The sequence below is a fragment of the Ranitomeya variabilis genome, chromosome 1 (genome assembly GCF_051348905.1).
Source record: "Ranitomeya variabilis isolate aRanVar5 chromosome 1, aRanVar5.hap1, whole genome shotgun sequence".
Taxonomy (NCBI): Eukaryota; Metazoa; Chordata; class Amphibia; order Anura; family Dendrobatidae; genus Ranitomeya; species Ranitomeya variabilis.
In genome coordinates this window covers 90,373,733-90,400,973 of record NC_135232.1, presented here as the reverse complement: position 1 = coordinate 90,400,973, position 27,241 = coordinate 90,373,733, and the positions used below count along the sequence as shown (strand labels likewise).

The 27,241-nt window shown below is 44.2% G+C and overlaps 1 protein-coding gene across 4 annotated transcripts in view; it reads right to left on the bottom strand.

The window, feature by feature from the left end:
* Positions 1–27,241, bottom strand: part of IPO11 (importin 11) — a 518,704-nt gene that overhangs the window by 189,887 nt on the left and 301,576 nt on the right. For all 4 annotated transcript variants that reach the window (XM_077286029.1, XM_077286021.1, XM_077286008.1 and 1 more), the window contains exons 25-27: positions 11,820–11,915; positions 10,556–10,669; positions 3,731–3,852 (exon numbers count right to left, since the gene is read on the bottom strand). In XM_077286029.1, the coding sequence (XP_077142144.1) occupies positions 3,731–3,852; positions 10,556–10,669; positions 11,820–11,915 (332 nt within the window). The remainder of the gene's footprint in view (positions 1–3,730; positions 3,853–10,555; positions 10,670–11,819; positions 11,916–27,241) is intronic.

Genomic DNA, 27,241 nt, shown 5'->3' with positions numbered 1-27,241 from the left:
AGTCAAGACCACCACACGATGTTTAGCTCCCTCGAGCCAATGTCGCCACTCCTCAAATGCCCACTTCATAGCCAACAACTCCCGATTACCAACATCATAATTCCGCTCGGCAGGCGAAAATTTTCTTGAAAAGAAAGCACATGGCTTCATCACAGAGCCATCAGAACTTCTCTGCGACAAAACAGCCCCTGCTCCAATCTCAGAAGCATCAACCTCAACCTGGAAGGGGAGAGAGACATCTGGCTGACACAAGACTGGAGCTGAAGAAAACCGGAGCTTCAGCTCCCAAAAGGCCTCCACGGCCGCAGGAGACCAATTGGTCACATCAGAACCCTTCTTGGTCAAATCCGTCAAAGGTTTAACCACGCTAGAAAAATTAGCGATGAAACGACGGTAAAAATTAGCAAAACCCAAGAACTTCTGAAGACTCTTAACAGACGTGGGCTGAGTCCAGTCATGAATAGCCTGGACCTTGACTGGATCCATCTCCACAGTAGAAGGAGAAAAAATAAAACCCAAAAAGGAAACCTTCTGTACTCCGAAGAGGCATTTTGAGCCCTGCACAAATAAAGCATTAGCACGCAGGACCTGAAACACCATCCTGACCTGCTTCACATGGGACTCCCAATCATCAGAAAAGACCAAAATGTCATCCAGATAAACAATCATAAATTTATCCAGATATTCTCGGAAGATGTCATGCATGAAGGACTGAAACACAGAAGGAGCATTAGAGAGTCCAAAAGGCATCACCAAGTACTCAAAATGGCCTTCGGGCGTATTAAATGCTGTTTTCCATTCATCTCCCTGCTTAATGCGCACAAGGTTATACGCACCACGGAGATCTATCTTGGTGAACCAACTGGCACCCTTAATCCGAGCAAACAAATCAGACAATAGTGGCAAAGGATACTGAAATTTGACTGTGATTTTATTCAGAAGACGATAATCTATACAAGGTCTCAAAGAACCGTCCTTCTTGGCCACAAAAAAAAAATCCTGCACCAAGAGGGGAAGAGGATGGACGAATATGTCCCTTCTCCAAAGACTCCTTTATATAACTCCGCATCGCGGCATGCTCTGGTATAGACAAATTAAAAAGTCGTCCCTTAGGGAATTTACTACCAGGAATTAAATTTATAGCACAGTCACAATCCCTATGAGGGGGCAGGGCACTGGACCTGGGCTCATCAAATACATCCTGATAGTCAGACAAAAACTCAGGGACCTCAGAAGGAGTGGAAGAAGCAATAGACACCAACGGAGTATCGCCATGAATTCCCTGACAACCCCAACTTGACACTGACATAGCTTTCCAATCTAAAACTGGATTATGAGCCTGCAGCCATGGCAGACCCAAAACGACCACATCATGCAAATTATGCAGAACGAGAAAGCGAATCACCTCCTGATGTACGGGAGTCATGCACATGGTCATTTGCGTCCAATACTGAGGTTTATTCTCAGCCAATGGCGTAGCATCAATTCCCCTCAGAGGAATAGGAAATTCCAAAGGCTCCAGGACAAAACCACAGCGCCTGGCAAACGACAAATCCATCAGATTCAGGGCAGCACCCGAATCCACAAAGGCTATAACCGAGTAGGACGACAAAGAACAAATCAAAGTAACAGAAAAAATAAATTTAGGCTGTAAAGTACCAATGGTGACAGGTTTAGTGATTTTTTTTTAAGCGTTTAGAGCATGCTGAGATAACATGAGTAGAATCACCACAGTAAAAGCACAACCCATTTTGACGTCTATGACTTTGTCGCTCAATTCTGGTCAGAGTTCGGTCACATTGCATAGACTCAGGTCTCTGTTCCGAAAATACCGCCAAAGGATGAGCAGATTTGCGCTCCGGCAAACGCCGATCAACCTGAATGGCTAAAGCCATAGAATCACTTAGACTTGTAGGGGTGGAAAACCCCACCATAACATTTTTAATGGCTTCAGAAAAGACCTTCTCTGAAATTTGCAGCCAGGGCACACTCATTCCATTGAGTAAGCACCGACCATTTCCCAAATTTTTGACAATACACCTCTGCGTCATCCTGACCTTGAGAGATAGCCAACAACGCTTTTTCTGCCTGATTCTCAAGATTAGGCTCCTCATAAAGCAGTCCAAGAGCCAGAAAAAATGCATCTACATTAAGCAATGCAGGATCTCCTGGCGCCAGAGAGAAAGCCCAATCCTGAGGGTCGCCACGCAACAAGGAGATAACAATTTTTACTTGCTGAGCGGAATCACCAGAGGAACGAGGTCTCAGAGATAGAAATAACTTACAATTATTCTTAAAATTCAGAAACCTAGATCTATCTCCAGAAAACAACTCAGGAATGGGTATCTTTGGTTCTGACATAGGGCTATGAATAACAAAATCCTGAATACTTTGCACCCGTGCAGTAAGGTGATCCACACTAGAAGTCAGAGTCTGAATGTTCATGTCTGCAGGGGATGAAAGAAGCTAAACAGACTGCAGCAAAGGAAAAGCGGGAGAGAAAAAAAAAAATGTACTCAGGTCTTCTTTTTATCCCACTTCTGCGATGCATTAAACACTTTTAGGCCTGCTATACTGTTATGATCCTTAGTGGTTGAGGATCTGAAGAGCTCTGAATACATTGATAGCAGGCAAGGAACAGAATATCCAGGAGAGCTAAATAGGAAACCAACCAAGGATAACGAACCAGCTGATGCAGCCAACCTGCAGAAAGACAACACTACACAGTACCGCTTGTGACCACTAGAGGGAGCCCAAAAATAGAGTTCACAACAGTGGGGGCACTGAAACTGGCCAGATCCTTCAATGGGTTTACAAGATCTAAAGCAAAGACCTTGTAAGCACTGGGAACTTGTCTAGGAAACCAGTCATCACTGATAGACTGCAGAGGTGGCCGACAGCCCATGTAATGAGAAACAATCAGTAGAGTTAAAAATTCCTTAAAGGGAATCAGTCAGCAGGTTTTTGCTTCCTTATCTGAGAGCAGAATGATGTAGACAAAGAGATCCTTAATCCAACAAAGTGTCACTTAGATTAGTGGGTGCAGCCCTTGTGACACAATCAGAAATTTTAGATTTAGAATGCAGCAGAGTTGAGAAAGCTAACCCCGCCCACACCAGGCTCTGTATGTACAAAGTCCATAGACAGTGAGCTGCTCATCACAGGAGGGGGCGTTGCTGGACTAATGAAGTCCAGTAATGTTAATCTCTTAGCTGTAAATCCTTCACAGGTAGTAAACAGCATTTTGACAAGTGACACAACCCTGAATTCTGAGTTTCAGCCTCTATCTCCTGGTGTTTTCAGGTTACATAGCAAAAACCTGCTGACAGATTCCCTTCAAAGTTCCTTGTCATTATCACAAACTAAATAGCAATGCTGCTTGTTTTTTTTTCAATCACTTTGCAACTTTATTCATTAAAGATATTGAGAGAAAAATAATTTGTACTCTCATTTATGACGAGAAACAGTTCGATTGATTAATACAAAGAGGAGTCAATGACATTTCAATGTCATTTCTGCCTGATTTATGGCAATGCCCAGAGCTACTATACTGATTTATAGAGGGGTCAGGTCAACAACAGCACAGTAGATCCACACTTTATTCCCAGCATTTGTAATAATTATCGTGCCCCTTGTGATAGTCGCCTACAGGCATATAAGGGGCTTGAGATCCTTGTAATGTAATAGAAAACCTCTAACAACAGATGAGCACACACCGGGCTACTCTTACCTGTTAACTGTGGGCAGCAGAGACGCTAAAGCAAGAGCAGAAAGCTTCCTCCTCTCCGGCTGTGTGATGTTGTCCATCCTATCCACCCACATTTCAATTACATTTCCGAGAATCTGGTCCGCCTGAAAAGACAATCATCTACTGATGAGCAACATACAAAAAGAACTAAAAGAACAAGTTCTATTTCAGTAAACAGGAAGAACAAATTGTGTTACCAGATCAGCCATTGTTAAGCGGAAGCCTGCGATAGCGTTATTATACCGGCGGTAATTCCTGGTAAAATAGGTACAAGTGTGTTCTCTCTCAGCCTCGGAGACTTTCTCCTTGTAATCACTCCCTTTAACTGAATGCAAACAGAACTCATTTCCCTGAATGCTGCATTGCTACTTCTTGGACTTTTCTTAAAGCAAAACTGGAAAACCCAAACCTAATAATCTGTCATGTAAACCAGCAAATAACCTCATTACCTGCATGTCTCGGCCGAAGTGTACAACTAATGCACTCCATGTGGATGGACATGTCTGGAAGGTGCGGGCAACACTGCAGTGAAGTAGAGAAATATACATTTGCTATATCTTTCTCGAGTGGCCAATTAAGATTATGGAATTCTACATATAATCTGTGCTCTATTTTCTCCGGGACACTGTTCAGAGCCTACACTGAAAATTTGTGTCAGATATGTTGGGAAAAATATTCCATGATGGACCCATTGTAAGTCAATGGGTCATTTATTACTGGGGGTAACTCAGCCGGAAAGCCCATAAGTGTAGGATCATTGAGGGTTTGACAATTAGAAACCCCGCTGATCACGAGAACAAGGGTCCAAGAGTCTCCCATGTGAATGCAATCGTAGCAAGTGCGAACACTGCTCCATTCGGAGTCTATAGGAGTGGTGGTGGCACATACTCACCACCCCAGCATTCACGCAGGCAACTTTGAGTTCTCGGCAGCTAGATCCCCAGCCATCGTATAATTCTAATTTTTCGTGTATAGAGGTGATAAATAATGTTGATGGGACAACTCTTTAAAGGATCTAGTCTTATGCGGGGAACTGACAGAAATAGTGATGATCTGTGAACTGCAACTGCTTTTTAACACCACTTTATGAATCAAACGGCTTTTCCAAGATAACAAAGGATTCTGGAAACTATTTCTCTGTGCAGAGTGTGAGAAATTAAAAATGGTTTAGATAAACCCAAAGCCTCGAAATTTATCTGAAGCCCATTACGTTTCCCGACTTCTCTCTTCCAGGCAGTGAGATCACATTACAAGATTACAGCGAGACTATGCCATAATTGGCTTATGGCCATGTAATGTCACATCAGTACATGGGGGGACAGCAGCAAAGGAAACAAAAGGATAAAAGGTAGTAGTTTTGGAGACAATTAAAAAAAATTGCCCATTCACCCAGTAGAATATGTATGAGGTCAAACACTGATGATGAATGAATGAGAGGATCGGCTCGCAATCTCCATTCTGGTTCTTCCCAAAAGTGTACAATGAGGATTAGGTCAGAGCTCAGCGTGGACGGTCATGTTTTTCCACATCAAACTCACCCAACCATGGCCTTATGGAACTTGCTTTGTACAACAGAGGCCTAGTCATGCGGAAAAGAAAAGGTCCTTACTCAAATTGTTCTCACAAAGTTGGAAGCATACCATTGACAAAATATTTGGAAAACCCATTCATGGCATTATCCCTCGTCCACAAAACTTCATAGTTGGCATAATGCAGTCATGCAGGTACATTGCAGTAAGATTGGTATTTGCCAAACCGAGACTTGTCCATCAAACTTCCACATAGAGACCCTTGATGCTTTACTCCATAGAACACCTTTCCACTCCGCCAGAGGCAACATGCATTATACCACTCCATCCGACACTTTGCATTGTGCTTGGTAATGTAAGGCTAGCATGTGGTTGTTTGACTATGGAAACCCATGTCATGAAGCTCCCGGAGCATAGTTTTTGTGTTGATCTTAATGCTAAAGGAGGATTCAGAGGAATCTGCGCAGCTGTCATAGGTTTACCGCGTCAGAGAGGAGCCAGAAGGCAGTCTGATTTCTCATACTCCTGCACTGATTAGAAGCACTTCACTATAGTTCGGCATAAAGGGGAGTGTGTTTTTTCTGTAATGGAAAGGGTAATTTTGTCGGTACTTGTCCTTCCCTGCCACACTGTATACAACCGCCGAAAAACTAAGGAGCCCAAGTTGTGGAGTGATTAAGGTAGATCACATTTTTTTCTACTGACTCAGATCCATCTGGGTTAAAATAAGGTGGATATTTCAGCCTTTCTGGACAGTGGAGTGGGGTTTAATTTGATCGATGCTAGGTTTGTCCAAATCCAGTGCCACAAACCACATACACTATCAAAACCTATACGCATAATCACCATTGACACTGCACCCTTGAGCCAGAGGTATTTTACTCCCGTCGTCTGAGGGATACATCTACAAGTAGGGGCTATGCACTCAGAATTTATTAACTGTTAGGTGCCAGAGGATTTGCCCTCTCCTGTGGTTCTTGGACTACCTTGGCTTACGCTGCACAATCCTGTGGTAGATTGGCAGACTCAGGAGGTGGTAAAGTGTACGGAGTAATTTCAATGACACTGCTTGGGCACTCAGATAGCCAGGTTTGGTACTCAATCTGTGACTGAATACCTGACTTTGGAGATGTCAACTTTCCTCCCCATCGTCGTTATGATTGCGCCGTTAATCTTATTCCTGGGGCTAAGTTGCCAAAGAGCAGACTATATAATATCTTTGCTCCAGAGAGGTAGGCCGTGAAGGACTATATCGCTGAAAGTCGGTCAAAGGGTAATATCAACCATCCTCATCCCCCATTATTGCAGGGTATTTCACTGTGAAGAAAAAAGATCCTCTCCCTCTCATCCCGGACCTTTTTAACAAGATCGTAGGAGCAAAATGGTTTCCTAAACTGGATCCTTAGGGGTCGTATAATCTAATTCGTATTGAGGAGGGGGATTAGTGGAAAAAAGCCTTCAATACACCTGAGGGACACTATGAAACCTTGTGATGCCATTTGGGTCGACTAATGCTCCTGCCGTCTTTCGGCACTTTGTAAATGACATTGTTAGTCACCTGGAAGGTAGATTTGATGTGATCTATCTTGATGACATATTAATTTATCACATCAGGCACATGTCAGGCAAGTCTTACAGATACTCAGAGAAAATAAACTATTTGTCAAACCAGAGAAATGTAAGTTCTTGGTTCAGGAGATTTTCTGGGTTATTTCTTATTGCCCACCAGTTTTCGCATGGATCCAGTGAAAGCCTGGGTGGTACTGGATTGGGATTGTCCTGAGGACTTAAAGGCGTTACAAAGGGTTTTTGGTTTAACAAAATACTACCGTATGTTCATCAAAAACATTTCGGTAGGGCCAAACCTTTGCTGAGTATGACCAGGAAAGGGATGGACTTTTCCATATGGTCCAGTTCGGCCAGGGAAGCATTAGATACCTTGAAAAAGTGTTTTGCACCTGAGCCAATTCTTATATAGTCTGACGGCACTCAGCCATTAATTGTACATGTTGATGCGTCTGACTGTATTGTCGCAGGGCCCATCTCCTGGTAAATGGCGTCCGTGTGCATACTATTCAACGAAAATGTCTTTCAAAGAATAAAAACTATGACATTAGTAACAGGGAACTTTTGACAATTAAATTGGCTTTTGAAGTGTGGCATAATTTTCTGGAGAGGGCAGTTCATCCTGTCATGGTAATCACGGATCATAAAAATCTTTTATATGTAGAATTGGAAAAACTTCCTACCGCCTAGACAGGCAAGATGTCTTTATTCTTCACCACATTAAACTTTTTTTGTGACATATGGATCGGGGAACAAAAACATTAAGGCAAATGCCTTATCTCGTTGTTTTCCTGGGGGTAGAGATAATTGCGAACCGGTTCTTATACTACAAAAAAGGGGTGGTTATTGTGTCTATATGCTTTGATCTGGAGAAGGAGGTTGTAGAGGCTCAAAGGGACAGACCTGCTGCCTGTCCATTGGGTAAACTGTTCATACATGTGAATCTCCATCTTCAACTTTTAAACAAGTGGAACAGTTTTTATGATCTATTATATCTGTGTGGCAAGGGTTTTTTAATAATCTGAAGAAGATGGCGTCCAAATTTAAGTGTGTGGCTGATTGGAGACTTTTGGTGGGTCCAGACCTGTGTGTTGGTGATTGGTGTGGTAGTCCTCGAGGAACATTAAGTTGAAGGTTCCTTCTTGGAAACTGGGACCTAGGTTCATTGGCTTATAAGATTGTGGCTGTAGTCAATCATATAGCATTCCGCCTTGCTTATCGCTTGATTCGTTGGTCGCTTCAGTATCTGGTACACTGGAAGGGTTACGGTCCTGAAGTGAGGATGTGGGTACCAGCACCTGACGTCCATGCAGTCTGGCTAAGGCTAGTTTCACACATCAGCTTTTCGCGTTTTTTTGAAGAAAAAAAACGGATCCGTTGCACATTGTGAAAAAATGATGCAACTGATCCGTTTTTTTTTTTTCCGGATCCGACTAGTTGATATACGGATAATTGGGGAGAGAGATCCATAATGGAAAATGCAGCTATGGGGCATGCTCAAAGTAAAAAACCAGAACCAGCAAAAGCCGCATGGTGCAGGATCCGTCGCTGGCCGGTTTTTAAATGGACAAAAAACGTTCCTCTGTGCGTTCTCTCTGGCCACCGGACCAATAATTTTTGACTGATCCGGCGAAAAACGGATGAAACGTTAAGCCATCCGGCGCTAATACAAGTTTATTAGAAAAAAAACGGATCCGGTGGCAAAAAAAAGGGATCAGTTTTTTTCAAAAATTCGCCAGATTGTGTCTGATGGCTAAAACCTGATGTGTGAAAGTAGCCTAATCCGGTCATTCACGTGTCAAACCCTGATAGACCAGGACCTGAGGTTACGGAGGTCCCTTATAAAAGGAGGGGTACTGTCATGGGTTTATCGCGGCGAGAGGAGCCAGAAGACCACGCTGTCTGATTTCTCATACTCCTGTACTCATTAGAAGAACTTCAATTACACATTAAACAGTGCAGGTTTCTACTAGCAGTGCAGGGGTTAATCTGTTCAGTTGAGAGCTCCTGGAAGCTTTCCTGCTCTCCGCTGTTCAGTGTTGGCCACTCTCTTCTGCTCTATATACTCGCCTCTGGCAAGCAGGCAATGACAGTTATTTTGAAACTGCCTGGTTCTAGACCTGGAGGTGTTGGTTGCTTGAGAAGGCATTTTGGAGTGTTGTTCAGGAGACTGTAGCTTGGTGATTTGTCTGTGTGCATATTCTCATGCTCTCCTATTTATTTTTCCCTTCCTATACTTCCTGGTGTTCCACTTCCCTTGTTAGAATGGTTTGTGTATTCATATACACAACAACTCGGGTGAGGGAGGGGACAGATAAAGGCTGATTTAGTAGCTCAGTAAGGCTAGTGGGCCCCAGCATTTTCACCATCAGAAATAATCCGGTGAGCAGAGATGGCTAGGACGCCCCTAGCTTTAGGGATAGGGAAGGGGCCCCTAGCTCGGGGATATCTTTCAACTGTGCTGTGACAACAACATTCCTGATTTTTACGCACGGACTTGTCATACCGGTGGCATCCGATTACAGAATCATGCTCAAATTCAGTGCGCTCTTTAGAACGACCCATTCTTTCACATGGGTAAAGGTATGAGTACTACACCTGTGGCAATGGGACTGAATAAATAACCGGAATACAGTGATTTAAAGGGGTGTTCACACAGTGTACAAGTAGACATGCATGTGATCAAACCTACAACCATTGCCTTCTCCAGGAAATGGAAGTTTTGTATGACAAGTTGCAGGTCGACTGCTCACACGTTGCTGGTTTGAGGTGTGTTCAGGCACTGTTAAAATATTGGGCAGGCAGAGAGGAGGGGAGAAGAGGGGGATGGAGCTGCAATATTATATTGTAAGAAAGGAGTGGAAGACCAATCAAGAAGCACTGATGTGTCGGAGGCTGCACACCGTCGCTCTGCAATTGACTGAAGAAGGTCTCAGCAGTTTGCTTTGTAGACTTCTTCCCCGGCTCTAGCTGACAAACCTGGAGCGGGGTGTTTATAACTCCCAGCTTGCCAATGGGAGTTGCCGGTGATATTTCCATTTTCCTGATGAGGCTCGGAGTTATAGCAGTCAGCTATCTTCCTCTTTGATATTTGAAGGAGGTCTGTGTTTCCCTCTGAGTCTACTCAAGCTAAGTGTTCTCCTTGCTTGTGTACCCCTTCTGTATTTAGTGGTAGTGGGGATTGACTAGTGTCATTCTTTCCTAGACTGCTCGGCGATAGGTGAAGAACTTATATAGGGACATTAGGTGACATGGTGACTACACCCCCCCCCCCTAGAGTTGGGTTCCTTTCCAATTATCCCTTCGTGTTGCACTTAGTGTTTCCTACACTGTGCATGACACATGAGGGAGAAAATGTTGTTTAACAAAAAAAAAGAGGAAAAAAGCCCCAAATATGAGGGTTATACACATAATTTATGAATAAGTATATCTAATTTACATCTACAGCTGCCTAAACAGAGACAGTTGACAGCATCATCTCATATTTCACAATTCAGCAAAGGGTTTTCTCACAAATTCATAAGAAAAATAAAATGCTGCATGCTCCAACGCATAGCGCATTAAGGACCGCTGTGTTCTTTACTAATCATGTTTTATTTGGTGGACATCTTAGAAAAAGCTTCATTTTTATCATGCCTCAGTATCGTCACTGTTTCCAAGAACGATCAGCATATTCATGAGGATTCGCTTTACTTGTGTATCCCATACTAACCTCCTGACTGTACTCCTGTGCCATCTGATTTAATAATGAAGAAAAGCAGGCTTGGTTCTGCAGAAGGACACGTCCAAGGACACCAAGGTAGGTAGACATTACAACAGGATATCTCTACAAGTTGACAAAAATGTACAGTTTAGAATTTTGAATATTCAGTATGACACAATCCCAGATTTTTTCTCCAGAGCAGCGGCATAAGAGGTCTCTAAAAACAAGATGGCCAAGAAAAAGCAAGCTAAAATCGGGCAAATGAAAATTAAAAATGGATCTGACACCACCCAAAAATTGCATCGGAGTCCACATAACACAGGTGAACAAGTCTCTCAGCCACAAACCTTCTATGTTCATACTAACAATTGATTAAGAAATGGTGAGCTGCTCAGACATAAGTAAGAGGCAACATTGTATGTCTGGATGGTCAGCATGTCACCAAAGGTCACAGATGAAGAGCATTGTTTGCTATGTAATCTGAGAGGACCATGATGTAGGGGCAGAGATCCCGTTTCCAGCGATGTGTCACTTGCTGGTCTGCATGCCTTCATTTTCATACAATCACTGTTTTCTCTGCTGCAGTTCTACCAGATCTCTGAATAATGAGCTCTGTATAACCCCACCCACATCACTAATTGGCAGCATTCTGTGTACACTGTGCATAGGCAGAAAGCTGCTAATCAGTGCTGGGGATAAGGTTGGACTAGGAGGCACAAGGCAGCGAGTGCTGTAATGCTAATCTCCTACTGATAAAACACTGATTATATTGAAACAGCAATACACAGCCCATTAAGTGACACATCATTGGAATCAGGGTCTCAAGACTCTACATCATGCTGCTCTAGAATTACTTAGCAAACACTTGCTGACAGATTTCCTTTAATGGTAGGAATATGGTGTTTGGCACTGTTATGGGAAACATTGTCATTAGACACTATCTGGTAAGGGCTCATGATACCGAAGTTTTAACAGGCCAATGAGTCATCTAGAGCATTAGTGGCCATATGTGCTACCAGAAAGTGAGACCTGTATTGCCATGTAGGATGCAGATGTGATGCACACGAAAAAACTCAAACAAGCATATGCAGCAAATCTACAAAATAGATCTCTAGCCATAAGATGCCAACCATTGGATGTGGCGGCTGCTTGTTTTGCACTTTGCTGCTCACTGTATGCCATTATTCATTGGCCATATCGCGGCATTATACAATCACTGTATACCGTGGGCATCTAATATCTGTTACATTACCGTATGCAATAAGCAGATTACCTCTCCATCCAGAATGCCTCTAAAGACTGGCGGCAGCAAGGCATGAAAAATTTGTGGTCCAACATCTGGATTTACCATGAGGATATTCTCCATAACCTAAAAAAAAAATACAGAATATCTATCATCCCAATGAGCAAAGCAAACAAAACAGATCCTACTACACGACAATACAAACTATGCAAAACAGTGATGGAAATGTGACGTTATCAAACTTTCTTTCCTGCACTGAGATAACACATAAAGGAATTGTCCTCTTTTGGCGTTCATTTTTTTTTCCTACTTAAAGGGAACCTGACATGTCCTTCTTAGCATGTAAACTGCCCCCAGTGCCTTGTTAGTGATGCAATGTGCATCACTAACATGTTTTTTTTTTCATTAAAAATGGCGCTGTAATCATGTAGTTAGATTGTACCTGCTCATTAAATCATCGGGGAGTGCTTCATTTCATCCAGTCATTGTTGGCGCCGCCCACACAATTTGGGTGATGTTCCTGGGGTTGTGCTGACGTCACTCAAATCCGCTTTGAAAAATCCTGCGTTTGCAAAGTGTCGATCGGGCAGCCGCGCTTGCACAGTGTAGCTGCGTGTAGTACCCGGCTTCACCGTGTGCGCGGGACTTTTCAAAGAGGATTTGAGTGATGTCGGCGTAACCCCGGGAACATCACCCAAATTGTGTGGGCGGAACCTACTGTGACTGGATAAAATGGAGCACACCCCTATAACTAAATGAGCAGGTATGATATAACTATATAAAGTGCTTTTTCCACAAGATTAGACTGCCATTTTTAATTAAAAAAATGTGTTTGTGATGCACATGGCATCACTAACAACAAACTGGGGACAGTGCTGATGTGTCGGGGACATGATCTCTTTTATACTGATTATAATATAGGTATCACGGATTCTTCTCCTATGCATCTTAGTCCAGCTCTCCTAGCAGACGGAACAGCTATCCTCGCAGACGGCACAGCTATCCTCGCAGACGGCACAGCTATCTTCACAGACGGCACAGCTATCCTCACAGACGGCACAGCTATCCTCACAGACGGCACAGCTATCCTCACAGACGGCACAGCTATCCTCACAGACGGCACAGCTATCCTTACAGACGGCACAGCTATCCTCACAGACGGCACAGCTATCCTCACAGACGGCACAGCTATCCTCGCAGACGGCACAGCTATCTTCACAGACGGCACAGCTATCCTTACAGACGGCACAGCTATCCTCGCAGACGGCACAGCTATCCTCGCAGACGGCACAGCTATCCTCGCAGATGGCACAGCTCTCCTAGCAGACGGTACAGCTATCCTCGCAGACGGCACAGCTATCCTCGCAGACGGCACAGCTATCTTCACAGACGGCACAGCTATCCTTACAGACGGCACAGCTATCCTCACAGACGGCACAGCTATCCTCGCAGACGGCACAGCTATCCTCGCAGACGGCACAGCTATCCTCGCAGACGGCACAGCTATCTTCGCAGACGGCACAGCTATCCTCGCAGACGGCACTGCTATTACAGATGGCACAGCTTCCTCGCAGACGGTACAGCTATCCTCGCAGATGGCACAGCTATCCTCGCAGACGGCACAGCTATCTTCACAGACGGCACAGCTATCCTCACAGATGGCACAGCTATCCTCAAAGACGGCACAGCTATCCTCACAGATGGCACAGCTATCCTCACAGACGGCACAGCTATCCTCACAGACGGCACAGCTATCCTCACAGACGGCACAGCTATCCTCACAGACGGCACAGCTATCCTCACAGGCGGCACAGCACAGCTCTCCGGTTAACACAATGACAGCTGGTGGAAGAGCATGTGTCCTAGACGTGTCCAACAGCCTCCACCAACTAAAAACACCACAAACTACTTTTCTGTTAGATGAGGCTGATGATAGACACATGTCCCTCCTCCATCAGAAACCAAATTGTGGACAGGAGAGCTGGCTACATGAACAAGTAAAAAAGAAGAACCTGAAATAATAAAAAACATTATATATATATATATATATATATATATATATATATATATATATATATATATATATACACACACACACTGCTCAAAAATATAAAGGGAGCACTAAAATCCCACATCCTAGATATGACTGAATGAAATATTCCAGTTGTAAATCTTTATTCATTACATAGTGGAATGTGTTGAGAACAATAAAAATTAAAAATGATCAACGTAAATCACAACTAATATCCCACGGGGGTCTGGAGTCGGAATGATGCTCAAAATCATAGTGGAAAATGAAGTTACATGCTGATCCAACTTCAGTGGAAATGCCTCAAGACAAGGAAATGATGCTCAGTAGTGTGTGTGGACTCCATGTGCCTGTATGAGCTCCCTACAAGGCCTGGGCATGCGCCTGACGAGAAGGCGGATGGTCTCCTGAGGGATCTTCTCCCAGACCTGGACTAAAGCATCTGCTAACTCCTGTACAGTTTGTGGTGCAATGTGACGTTGGTGGATAGTGCGAGACATGATGTCCCAGATATGTTCAATCGGATTCAGGTCTGGGGAAGGGGCGGGCCAGTCCATAACTTCAATGCCTTCATCTTGCAGGAACTGCTGACACACTCCAGCCACATGAGGTCTGGCATTGTCCTGCATTAGGAGGAACCCAGGGCCAACCGCACCAGCATATGGTCTCACAAGGGGTCTGAGGATCTCATCTCGGCACCTAATGGCAGTCAGTCTACCTCTGGCGAGAACATGGAGGGCTGTGCAGCCCTCCAAAGAAATGCCACCCCACACCATTACTGACCCACTGCCAAACCGGTAATGCAGAAGGATGTTGCAGGCAGCAGATCGCTCTCCACGGAGTCTCCAGATTCTGTCAAGTCTGTCACATGTGCTCAGTGTGAACCTGCTTTCATCTATGAAGAGCACAGTGCGCCAGTGACGAATTTGCCAATCCTGGTGTTCTGTGGCAAATGCCAAGTGTCCTGCATAGTGTTGGGCCGTGAGCACACCCATCTGTGGACGTCGGGCACTCAGACCATCCTCATAGAGTCGGTTTCTAACCGTTTGTGCAGACACATGCACATTTGTGGCCCGCTGGAGGTCATTTTGCAGGGCTCTGGCAGTGCTCCTCCTGTTCCTCCTTACACAAAGGCTGAGGTAGTGGTCCTGCTGCTGGGTTGTTGCCCTTCTACGGCCCCCTCCACATCTCTTGGTGTACTAGCCTGTCTCCTGTTAGTGCTTCAAGCCCAGGGCCAAACTGGCCATCGGGTAGTTCTGGCAAATGCCAGAAGGGCCGGTGGCAGTCGTGGGCCGCTCGCCAGTGCCGACTCCCCCCCCCCCGACTTACCCCCCCCCCGCCGCCGACTCAGTCCCCCCACCAGCGCCGCCGCATTCAACTATACCGGCGTCTATGACGCCGGTACAGTTGAATGCAATGATGGAGGAGAGAGCGTCTGCTGATGCTCCCTCTCCCATCATTCCCCGCTCTGCCTGGCACTGACACTGCGGATCTGCTGTGTGACCGGGCAGACTGCAGCTGCTGAGACCGGAGCCAGTAGCAGCGCTGGGCACGAGGAGAGGTGAGTGGTTTTTTTTTGTTTTTTTTTTAAATATATCACTGAGTGATAACTGGATTGTGGGGCTATTGGGGGGGGACTGCATTACATTCTATTGGGGCTGTGCTGTATTACATTCTATGGGGTTGGCTGTATTACATTCTATGGGGGCTGGCTGCATTACATTCTATGGGGGCTGGCTGCATTACATTCTATGGGGCTGGCTGCATTACATTCTATGGGGGCTGGCTGCATTACATTCTATGGGGGCTGGCTGCATTACATTCTATGGGGACTGTGCTGTACTACATTCTATGGGGGCTGTGCTGTATTACATTCTATGGGGGTTGGGCTGCATTACATTCTATGGGGCTGGCTGCATAATATTCTATTGAGGGCTCTATTACATTCTATGGGGTGCTGTATTATATTCTATGGAGGGGCTACATTATATTCTATGGGGGGCTGCATTATGCTCTATGAGAGGGCTACCATATATTATATATGCAGGAGCTGCATTACATTCTATGGGGGCTGGCTGCATTACATTCTATGGGGGCTGGCTGCATTACATTCTATGGGGGCTGGCTGCATTACATTCTATGGGGGTTGGCTGCATTACATTCTATGAAGGCTGGCTGCATTACATTCTATGGGGGCTGGCTGCATTACATTCTATGGGGGCTGGCTGCATTACATTCTATGGGGGCTGGCTGCATTACATTCTATGGGGCTGGCTGCATTATATTCTATGGAGGAGGGCTGTATTACATTCTATGGGGTGCTGTATTATATTCTATGGAGGGGCTACATTATATTCTATGGGGGGCTGCATTATGCTCTATGAGGGGGCTACCATAGTAACATAGTTAGTCGAAAAAAGACATTTGTCCATCCAGTTCAGCCTATATTCCATCATAATAAATCCCCAGATCTACGTCCTTCTACAGAACCTAATAATTGTATGATACAATATTGTTCTGCTCCAGGAAGACATCCAGGCCTCTCTTGAACCCCTCGACTGAGTTCGCCATCACCACCTCCTCAGGCAAGCAATTCCACATTCTCACTGCCTTAACAGTAAAGAATCCTCTTCTATGTTGGTGGAAAAACCTTCTCTCCTCCAGACGCAAAGAATGCCCCCTTGTGCCCGTCACCTTCCTTGGTATAAACAGATCCTCAGCGAGATATTTGTATTGTCCCCTTATATACTTATACATGGTTATTAGATCGCCCCTCAGTCGTCTTTTTTCTAGAATAAATAATCCTAATTTCGCTAATCTATCTGGGTATTGTAGTTCTCCCATCCCCCTCTCCCATACCATATATTATATATGCAGGGGCTGCATTATATTCTCTTGGGGGTTACATTATACTCAGGGGCTACAATATATTCTGTGGGGTGGCTGCATTATACTCTGGGGTGGCATCATTATACTATATGTGGGCTGCATTATACTGTATCGAGGACTATGGGGAATACATAATACTATATGAAGAACTATGGGGTGCATTATACTATGGGAAGTGAATTGTACTACATGGATGACAATGGCGGGGCATTATACTATATGAAGCACTATGAGGAATGTATTATACTATTTGGAGGACTGAGGAATGTATTATACTATTTGGAGGACTGAGGAGTGTATTATACTATATGGAGGAATTGTAGTGTATTTTAATATATGGAGGTTTATGAGGAGTGTATTATACTATATGGAGGACTATGTGGAGTGTATAATACTATATGGAGGACTGAGGAGTGTATTATACTTGTTGTAAATTCTGTTTGTGGGCTCCCCCGGTGGTGTTTTATGGTATTGCCACTTATTTGCCTTCTTCTATCCTTGATCACCTGTTGACACCCATTAGGGGAGTTTCCTATTTAAGGCTGCTTGGCTGCTGGTCCGATGCCGGCCAACAATGTATCAGTAGCATTCTGTTGCATTCTCCTGCCTCAAGTTCCAGTTCAGCTAAGTTGAATTTTGTTCCTAGTTAATGTTATTTTTTGTCCAGCTATCTGCAATGTGACTCTCTGCAGCTGGAAGCTCTCGTGGACTGAAATTGCCACTCCAGTGGCATGAGTTGTCACTGGAGTTTTAAAGTAATTTCAGGATGGTGTTTTTGAGTAGTGTTTTGAAGTTGACTGTGAAGTAACTCTTTCCTGTACTTCTGCTATCTAGTAAGCGGACCTCACTGTGCTAAATCTGCTGTTCATCCTACGTATGTCTTTTCCTCTTGACTCACCGTCAATATCTGTGGGGGGCTGCTATCTCCTTTTGGGGTTCATCTCTGGAGGTAAGGCAGGCCTGTATATTCCTCTGATAGGGGTAGTTAGATCTCCGGCTGGCGCGTGGTGTCTAGGGCATCGTAGGAAACACTCCCCGGCTACTTCCAGTGTCGTGTCAGGTTCAGGTCACGGTCACTTTAGTTCCCATCACCCGAGAGCTAGTCCGTTTGTTATTTTTGATTTCCCTGCCATTGGGAAAATCATGACAGTTTGGCCGGCCGACATGTGTGTAAACTATGCACTAAAGCAGGAAAGGATATGAAAAGGTTTTTTTTTCCTTCTGTGTTTGGAAAGTGCACCTTAGTGCTTATTTGTACTCCTTGCTTAAACTGCAGTCTTCAGCCTTTTTTTTTTTTTCTCCTCTCCTCTTAATCTTTGAATGGCTTTGGTTACACCTGTTTGAATCATGGATCCACAGAGTTTGGTTGCAGGTCTGAATAACCTGGCTTCAAAGGTCCAGAACTTACAAGATTTTGTTATACGTGCTCCAATGTCTGAACCTAAGATCCCTATGCCTGAATTTTTTACCGGAGACAGATCCCGTTTTTTGAATTTCAGAGAGAATTGTAAATTGTTTTTGTCTCTGAAATCTCACTCTGCTGGTGATCCTGCGCAACAGGTTAAAATTGTTATTTCTCTATTGCGGGGTGACCCACAAAGTTGGGCATTTGCATTGTCGCCAGGGGATCCTGCGTTATTAAATGTAGATGCGTTTTTTCTGGCTTTGGGGTTGCTTTATGAAGAACCTAATTTAGAGATTTTGGCTGAGAAAGCCTTGATAGCTCTTTCCCAAGGGCAAGATGAAGCTGAGATATACTGCCAGAAGTTTCGTAAATGGTCGGTACTTACTAAATGGAATGAGTGCGCTCTAGCAGCTAATTTCAGAGAAGGTCTCTCTGATGCCGTGAAGGATGTCATGGTGGGGTTCCCTGTGCCTACAGGTCTGAATGATGCCATGAAATTGGCTATCCAGATTGATCGGCGTTTACGGGAGCGCAAATCTGTGCACCATATGGCGGTATCTTTTGAGCAAAAACCTGTGCACCATATGGCGGTATCTTCTGAGCAAAAACCTGTGCACCATATGGCGGTATCTTCTGAGCAAAAACCTGTGCATCATTTGGCGTTGACCTCTGAAAAGGCACCAGAGCATATGCAATGCGATAGTGTATTGTCTAGAGGCGAACGACAGAATTACAGGCGCAAAAATGGGTTGTGCTTCTATTGTGGAGATCCAGCTCATGTTATATCAGCATGCTCTAAACGCATAAAGAAGGTTGATAAAAAGGTTGATAAATCTTTTTCTATGGGTACCTTGCAGTCTAAATTTCTTTTGTCCGTGACATTGATTTGTACTTTATCATCTGTTACTGTGGATGCTTATGTGGATTCTGGCGCCGCTCTGAGTCTCATGGATTGGTCCTTTGCCAAGCGTTGTGGGTTTGATTTAGAGCCTCTGGAGGTTTCTATTCCCTTAAAGGGTATTGATTCTACACCTTTGGCTAGCAATAAACCACAATATTGGACACAAGTGACTATGCATCTCTCCCCAGACCATCAGGAGATTATTCGTTTCCTTGTGTTATATAATCTACATGACGTATTAGTACTTGGATTACCATGGTTACAAATTCATAATCCAGTCTTGGACTGGAGATCAATGTCTGTGCTGAGTTGGGGATGTCGGGGGATTCATGGGGATGCACCTTTGGTTCCCATTTCTTCATCTACTCCCTCTGAGATCCCAGCATTTCTGTCAGATTTTTATGATGTCTTTCAGGAGCCTAAAACTGATTCTCTCCCCCCTCACAGAGAGTGTGACTGCGCTATTGAATTGATTCCCGGTAGTAAATTTCCTAAGGGTCGCTTGTTTAATTTGTCTGTACCTGAACATACTGCTATGCGGGAGTATATCAGAGAATCTTTGGAAAAGGGTCATATTCGCCCCTCTTTGTCTCCATTGGGGGCAGGGTTTTTCTTTGTGGGTAAAAAGGATGGTTCATTGAGACCTTGTATCGACTATCGACTTCTGAATAAGATTACTGTTAAATACCAGTACCCGTTACCTTTACTGACTGATCTTTTTGCTCGCATAAAGGGGGCGAAGTGGTTCACTAAGATCGATCTACGTGGTGCGTATAATTTGGTGCGGATTAAGCAGGGGGATGAGTGGAAGACCGCATTTAATACGCCTGAAGGCCATTTTGAGTATTTGGTAATGCCTTTCGGTCTCGCGAATGCCCCTTCCGTTTTTCAGTCCTTTATGCACGATATTTTCCGTGAATATCTGGATAAATTTATGATTGTGTATTTGGATGATATTTTGATTTTTTCGGAGGACTGGGAATCTCATGTTCAACAGGTCAGGAGAGTTTTTCAGGTTTTACGAGCTAATTCTCTATTTGTGAAGGGCTCAAAGTGTATTTTTGGGGTTCAGAGAATTTCCTTTCTGGGATATATTTTTTCCCCTTCATCTATGGAGATGGACCCTGTTAAGGTTCAGGCTATTTGTGATTGGATACAACCTACTTCTCTAAAGAGTCTTCAGAAATTCTTGGGATTTGCTAATTTCTATCGCCGATTCATAGCGGGTTTTTCTGCCATTGCTAAACCTTTGACTGATTTGACCAAGAAGGGTGCTGATGTTGCTAATTGGTCCTCTGCGGCTGTGGAGGCCTTTCGGGAGCTTAAGCGCCGCTTTTCTTCTGCTCCTGTGTTGCGCCAGCCTGATGTTTCGCTCCCGTTCCAGGTTGAAGTAGATGCTTCCGAGATCGGAGCAGGTGCAGTTTTGTCGCAGAAAGGTCCTGACTGCTCAGTGATGAGACCATGTGCGTTTTTCTCTCGAAAGTTTTCGCCCGCTGAGCGAAATTATGATGTTGGAAATCGGGAGCTCTTGGCCATGAAGTGGGCATTTGAGGAGTGGCGTCATTGGCTTGAGGGTGCTAGACACCAGGTGGTGGTCTTGACTGACCACAAAAATCTAATTTATCTTGAGTCAGCCAGGCGTCTGAATCCTAGACAGGCGCGCTGGTCGTTGTTTTTCTCTCGATTTAACTTTGTGGTCTCATATCTGCCTGGGTCTAAGAATGTGAGGGCGGATGCCCTCTCTAGGAGTTTTGAGCCTGACTCGCCTGGTGATTCCGAACCTACTGGCATCCTGAAGGATGGGGTGATATTGTCAGCTGTCTCCCCAGACCTGCGGCGCTCTTTGCAGGAGTTTCAGGTGGATAGGCCTGATCGCTGTCCGCCTGGTAGACTGTTTGTCCCTGATGACTGGACCAGTAGAGTTATTTCGGAGGTTCACTCTTCCGCGTTGGCAGGTCATCCTGGAATTTTTGGCACCAGGGATCTGGTGTCTAGGTCCTTCTGGTGGCCTTCCTTGTCTCGAGATGTACGTATTTTTGTGCAGTCTTGTGATGTTTGTGCTCGGGCTAAGCCCTGCTGTTCCCGAGCCAGCGGGTTGTTGTTGCCCTTGCCTATTCCTAAGAGGCCTTGGACGCACATCTCTATGGACTTTATTTCTGACCTTCCTGTTTCTCGTAGGATGTCCGTCATCTGGGTGGTGTGTGACCGTTTTTCCAAGATGGTTCACTTGGTACCTTTGCCCAAATTGCCCTCCTCCTCTGAGCTGGTCCCTCTATTTTTTCAGAATGTTGTGCGTTTGCATGGTATTCCTGAGAATATAGTTTCTGACAGGGGTACTCAGTTTGTGTCTAGATTTTGGCGGGCGTTCTGTGCCAGGATGGGCATCGACTTGTCGTTTTCGTCTGCATTCCATCCTCAGACTAATGGCCAGACTGAGCGTACTAATCAGACCTTGGAGACTTACTTGAGGTGTTTTGTGTCTGCTGATCAGGACGATTGGCTTGATTTTTTGCCATTGGCAGAGTTTGCCCTTAACAATCGGGCCAGTTCTGCCACTTTGGTTTCTCCATTTTTTTGTAATTCAGGGTTTCACCCTCGCTTTTCGTCCGGTCAATTGGAGTCTTCGGATTGTCCTGGAGTAGATGCTGTGGTTGATAGAATGCATCAGATTTGGGGACAGGTTGTGGACAATCTGAAGTTGTCCCAGGAGAAGACTCAACAGTTCACTAATCGTCATCGGCGTGTCGGTCCTCGTCTTTGTGTTGGGGACCTGGTTTGGTTGTCTTCTCGATTTGTTCCTATGAAGGTCTCGTCTCCTAAGTTTAAGCCTCGGTTTATCGGCCCTTATAGGATTCTGGAGGTTCTCAATCCTGTGTCCTTTCGTTTGGACCTCCCAGCATCTTTTACTATTCATAATGTTTTTCATCGGTCATTATTGCGGAGGTATGAGGTGCCGGTTGTTCCGTCTGCTGATCCTCCTGCTCCTGTGCTGGTTGAGGGTGAGTTGGAGTATGTGGTGGAAAAGATCTTGGACTCCCGTGTTTCCAGACGGAAACTTCAGTATCTGGTTAAGTGGAAAGGCTATGGCCAGGAGGATAATTCTTGGGTGACAGCATCTGATGTTCATGCTCCTGATTTGGTTCGTGCATTCCATAGTGCTCATCCAGATCGCCCTGGTGGTTCTGGTGAGGGTTCGGTGCCCCCTCCTTAAGGGGGGGGTACTGTTGTGAATTCTGTTTGTGGGCTCCCCCGGTGGTGTTTTATGGTATTGCCACTTATTTGCCTTCTTCTATCCTTGATCACCTGTTGACACCCATTAGGGGAGTTTCCTATTTAAGGCTGCTTGGCTGCTGGTCCGATGCCGGCCAACAATGTATCAGTAGCATTCTGTTGCATTCTCCTGCCTCAAGTTCCAGTTCAGCTAAGTTGAATTTTGTTCCTAGTTAATGTTATTTTTTGTCCAGCTATCTGCAATGTGACTCTCTGCAGCTGGAAGCTCTCGTGGACTGAAATTGCCACTCCAGTGGCATGAGTTGTCACTGGAGTTTTAAAGTAATTTCAGGATGGTGTTTTTGAGTAGTGTTTTGAAGTTGACTGTGAAGTAACTCTTTCCTGTACTTCTGCTATCTAGTAAGCGGACCTCACTGTGCTAAATCTGCTGTTCATCCTACGTATGTCTTTTCCTCTTGACTCACCGTCAATATTTGTGGGGGCCTGCTATCTCCTTTTGGGGTTCATCTCTGGAGGTAAGGCAGGCCTGTATATTCCTCTGATAGGGGTAGTTAGATCTCCGGCTGGCGCGTGGTGTCTAGGGCATCGTAGGAAACACTCCCCGGCTACTTCCAGTGTTGTGTCAGGTTCAGGTCACGGTCACTTTAGTTTCCATCACCCGAGAGCTAGTCCGTTTGTTATTTTTGATTTCCCTGCCATTGGGAAAATCATGACATATACTATATGGAGGACTGAGGAGTGTATTATACTATATGGAGGACTGAGGTGCACATTATAATATATGGAGGACTATAGGGTGTATTATACTAAACAAACAAAATGCTGCCTATTCATCGAGTGATTGGATTGTTTATGTGGGAACAGAAATCCTTGTTCTCAGCAGCACATCGCCGGTGTAAACTGTAGATGTGCTGCTGATAACATGATACTGTATGGGGACAGATTGATCTAATTGTGATTGTTCTGTTCCGTTCATTCTTTCTCAGTTGGTGTAAAGAGGCTAGGAAACAAGCGAACGACTTCACTATTGTTGATCACACTCATTTAGTGGCCTGAGACCAGCGCATGTAAATACAACAGAAATGCTTCACAGGGAGATGAGGCAAGGATGATGACAGTTGTAGTTAGCACCTAGGAATAGCGCTAACTCTACTGCTTTTCCCAGCTGCCAGAGCATTTAATTCTGGTATGTGTAATGATTTTTAGGGTTGATGTTAGCTGCGTAATGTCAGTTGCTATCAATCCCTGGTGTAAGTAATGGAGAGGTGTCTATCAGACACCCCCACTACTAGCCCAGAACTGGCGAGACCCAGCGACTCTGAAGAGCGGTGACGGTAGTAACAATACCGCTCTTCACAGTCACCAAGCTCAGCGCAAGACCCGGAATATCTGAAGAGTGGTGACGTTACTGATGTCACCGCTCTTCAGAGTTACCGGGTCTCGTGCTGCGCAGCGGAAGCAAAAGTGGCTGTAGGCAAAGTTTATGGAGCATCAGAATGAGGTTCCATAGCCTTTGGTCGTCTCAATCCCTTTATTATCTATGAGATCCAGTTATGTAGGTAAAGTAGCGGCTTTTCTTGGTACAGCAACTAAAAGCAATAAATAGGACTGAGCTGTAATGCTGGATACAGCTGTGATTATATGTTATATAGTAGTGTTACACTCCCCTCACTTCTTGTAACCTGCAAGTGTACAAAGATATTATATAGTCACCATGTGACAAGTGGGCCTGTGTACCTTCAAATGCCAGGGCTGAATTTTAGTCCCAGTCCGGTCCTGCTCCAGCCTCTGGACACTACGCTGACAGACACAGCAAACTTTCTTGCCACAGCTTGCATTGATGTGCCATCCTGGATGAGCTGCACTACCTGAGCCACTTGTGTGGGTTGTAGAGTCCGTCTCATACTACCACGAGTGTGAAAGCACAGCCAACATTCAAAGGTTACCAAAGCATCAGCCAGAAAGCATTGGTACTGAGATGCGGTCTGTGGTCCTCACCTGCAGAACCACTCCTTTATTGAGTGTGTCTTGATAATTGCCAATAATTTCCACCTGTTGTCTATTCAATTTGCACAACAGCATATGGAATTGATTGTCAAACAGTGTTGCTTCCTAAGTGTACAGTTTGATTTCACAGAAGTTTGATTTACTTGGAGTTATATTCTTTTGTTTAAGTGGTCCCTTTATTTTTTTGAGCAGTGTATATTGGTAAGTGGTACAAAATCATGTCTCCAATACATCTAATAAGGTAAAGATAAAGTGGCCATCCCCTTTAAGTGTCTATATCTGTGGAGTTTTCCCCAGACCAGTGACAATACATCTGCCAGACTTCTGATTTAATTCCAGCATTCTGCGCCCCGCAATGTCTGCATGATACTTTATGCTAATATTCCCCTCGGAGAGATTTTCTCATCTAGTACGCATTAATTTCTGCACGCGTCTCATACAATATAACCACATTAATGAATTTTTAATCACTATATATGTATTTCTTGGGGATAACCTGCTGGAATCATCTATAATTAGTTTAGATTTCATTAAAGTCCGCTAAAATATTTGAGCTCTATATTTATACTAATTGATTTATTAATTTATACTAATTGATTTATTAATTTATTGATCTAATCCATGTGCTTATTTATCTTATTTTATCTATGAGCATGTAACGAATACAGTGTCTCTTTAACACTTTGAGAGCCGGCATCCAGTATATTTTTTCGTATTTATTGTATGTGATCGGGTGTCACAGATCGACAGAACTCTCCGCCGTCTCACGTTTTTTGAATATTGATGTTTCCATTGAATATTGATGTTGTATTTACAAAAACGAAATAAGATGATGGCTAAAAAGCCATGGCCAGCTCACCGATCCTTGCAGGCGCACGGAGCTTCGTCTCGGATCCAGACGAGGGATAATTACAAAGTAGAAACAGAAGGTGCTCCAGCTCCAATAAAAGAGATTCTTTATTAATGGTTAAAATCCAGTGACATAATAGATCCTTGCTGTAGTACAAATGTGGGGGTACAGAGCCCATGCAACGCGTTTCGATCGCTGCCGATCTTAATCAATGCATTGCACTGTGCCTGGATGGGTGCGAAAAAAGTCCCAAAACATTCATTGTAGAGGGCATCTCAACATTTCGGCTCAATGGTCGCACCTGCACAGATCAGACTTTGAGGTTACCAGCTATTGTTCTGAAGAAGTGACCCACTAGGTCAAAGCCCTAATTAATTCTGCCACTACATGGACAGTCCAATTTCCATTGCTTTATTTTCTTTGCAGTGGAGCTGATGGTAAATCTAGTTTATGCCTTGTGGCTCTCCCAAGCATCGGCCCCAGATCATAGTGGTCATCATCAGTCGGAAGGGGAAAATCTATTGAAAAAATGTTTGGTAAAATTCAACAAATCCTACAAAAAAATGGAAAATTCTAAAAGGAAAGCAAAGCAACTAAAAGCATTATTTTATAGGTTAGTCAATAATATAAAATACAGAAAAGTTCTGTGAACAGTAAACCACCTCCAGTACAAGCTACATAAATAACAATAAACCCTTCACCTTGGGACGGGGGTGAACTAAAGGAGGAAATGGCTTAAATTCACACCCAAGTAAGTTTAACGTATGGGACTCCGGAAAGCATTTATATTGGAGATTAATAGAAATTCCTTGGGTCGAAAAAATTCAATTTGAGTGCATCCAGCAGCTTATACATTTAACAAATTGAGTGCGTTCATGTCTGAGAACAATAACGATGAAATAACTGTTTTGTTTCTTCAGAAAGGTGTTTGTATCTCATCAGCAGGAAAAAGAGAAGTGGCTCCTCCATGAGAAAAAACTGCATAAATGGAACCTCACCAAAGTAACACATAAAATAACTTATGTCATAGACATATAAAAGGCAAATTTCCATTTTTTTTTTCTAATATATTTAAAATTAATATTTAAAGTTTAAAAAAATAGTCTCAATTAAATTAAATGGAATCTGTCGGTAGGTTGCCGTGTTATCTGAGGACGGCATGAGGTAGGGGCTGAGGCACTGATTTCAGCGATGTGTCAATTATTAGGCCGTGTGCTGTTGTTTCCATACATTGTGTGTTTCAGGAGGAGATTAGCATTGCCAAACTAAAACCCAGGTGCCAAACCGTCCAATCATGCTTAAAGCCCTGATTATCAGTTCACTGTCAATATACAATACACACTGAGAGCCGTGGTGTGGGCAGGGGCAGCTTTCTGAGCTCTGCTACATCTAAAAGCTCTGGTTGCATCACAACTGTTGCACCCACTAAACTAAGGGATATATTGCTTTAATCAGGGTCTCTTTCCCCACATTATACTCCTCTAAGATGAGGCACCAAAAACATGGTAACAGATTCCCTTTAAAAATCTATTACTTCTGTGGACAGTTCCTTGACAGACTGATGTATCTCTGTAGTAACAGACTACATGTACTCTGATGCTCCTCGTTATCCATTCCTCCCATATCTTAGGCCGATTTCACAGATCGGTGAAACACGGACCATTCTTGGATTGGCCACCATGCCATCCTACATTTGGTAAATTAGAAGGAGGATTAGAAAATATAGGCTTTGCCAGTAGTCTGTAACCATGTCTCATATATGTTCCCACTGGGGGTAGTGATGATGATGATGATGTCTACAGTTTATGCAATGCGTTTACAGACATTATCATCACTGCTCTCCCCATTAGGGCTCACTATGTAAATTCCCTATCATTAGGTCTTTGGAGTGTGAGAGAAAAATGAAGCCCCAGAGGAAACCTATGCAAAACAAAGGGAGAATATACAGACTCCTTGCAGACATTGTCATTGGTGGGAATCCAGGACCCTAGTGCTGCAAAGCTACAGTGTTAACCACTGAGCCACTGTGTTGCCCCCCCCAAATCATCATAACTCAGGAAATGTCACCCACATTTTACATAGCTCTAAATGTATTCCCTTTCATATGCTATATATGCCAGGTAAGTCCAAGTCTCATGTT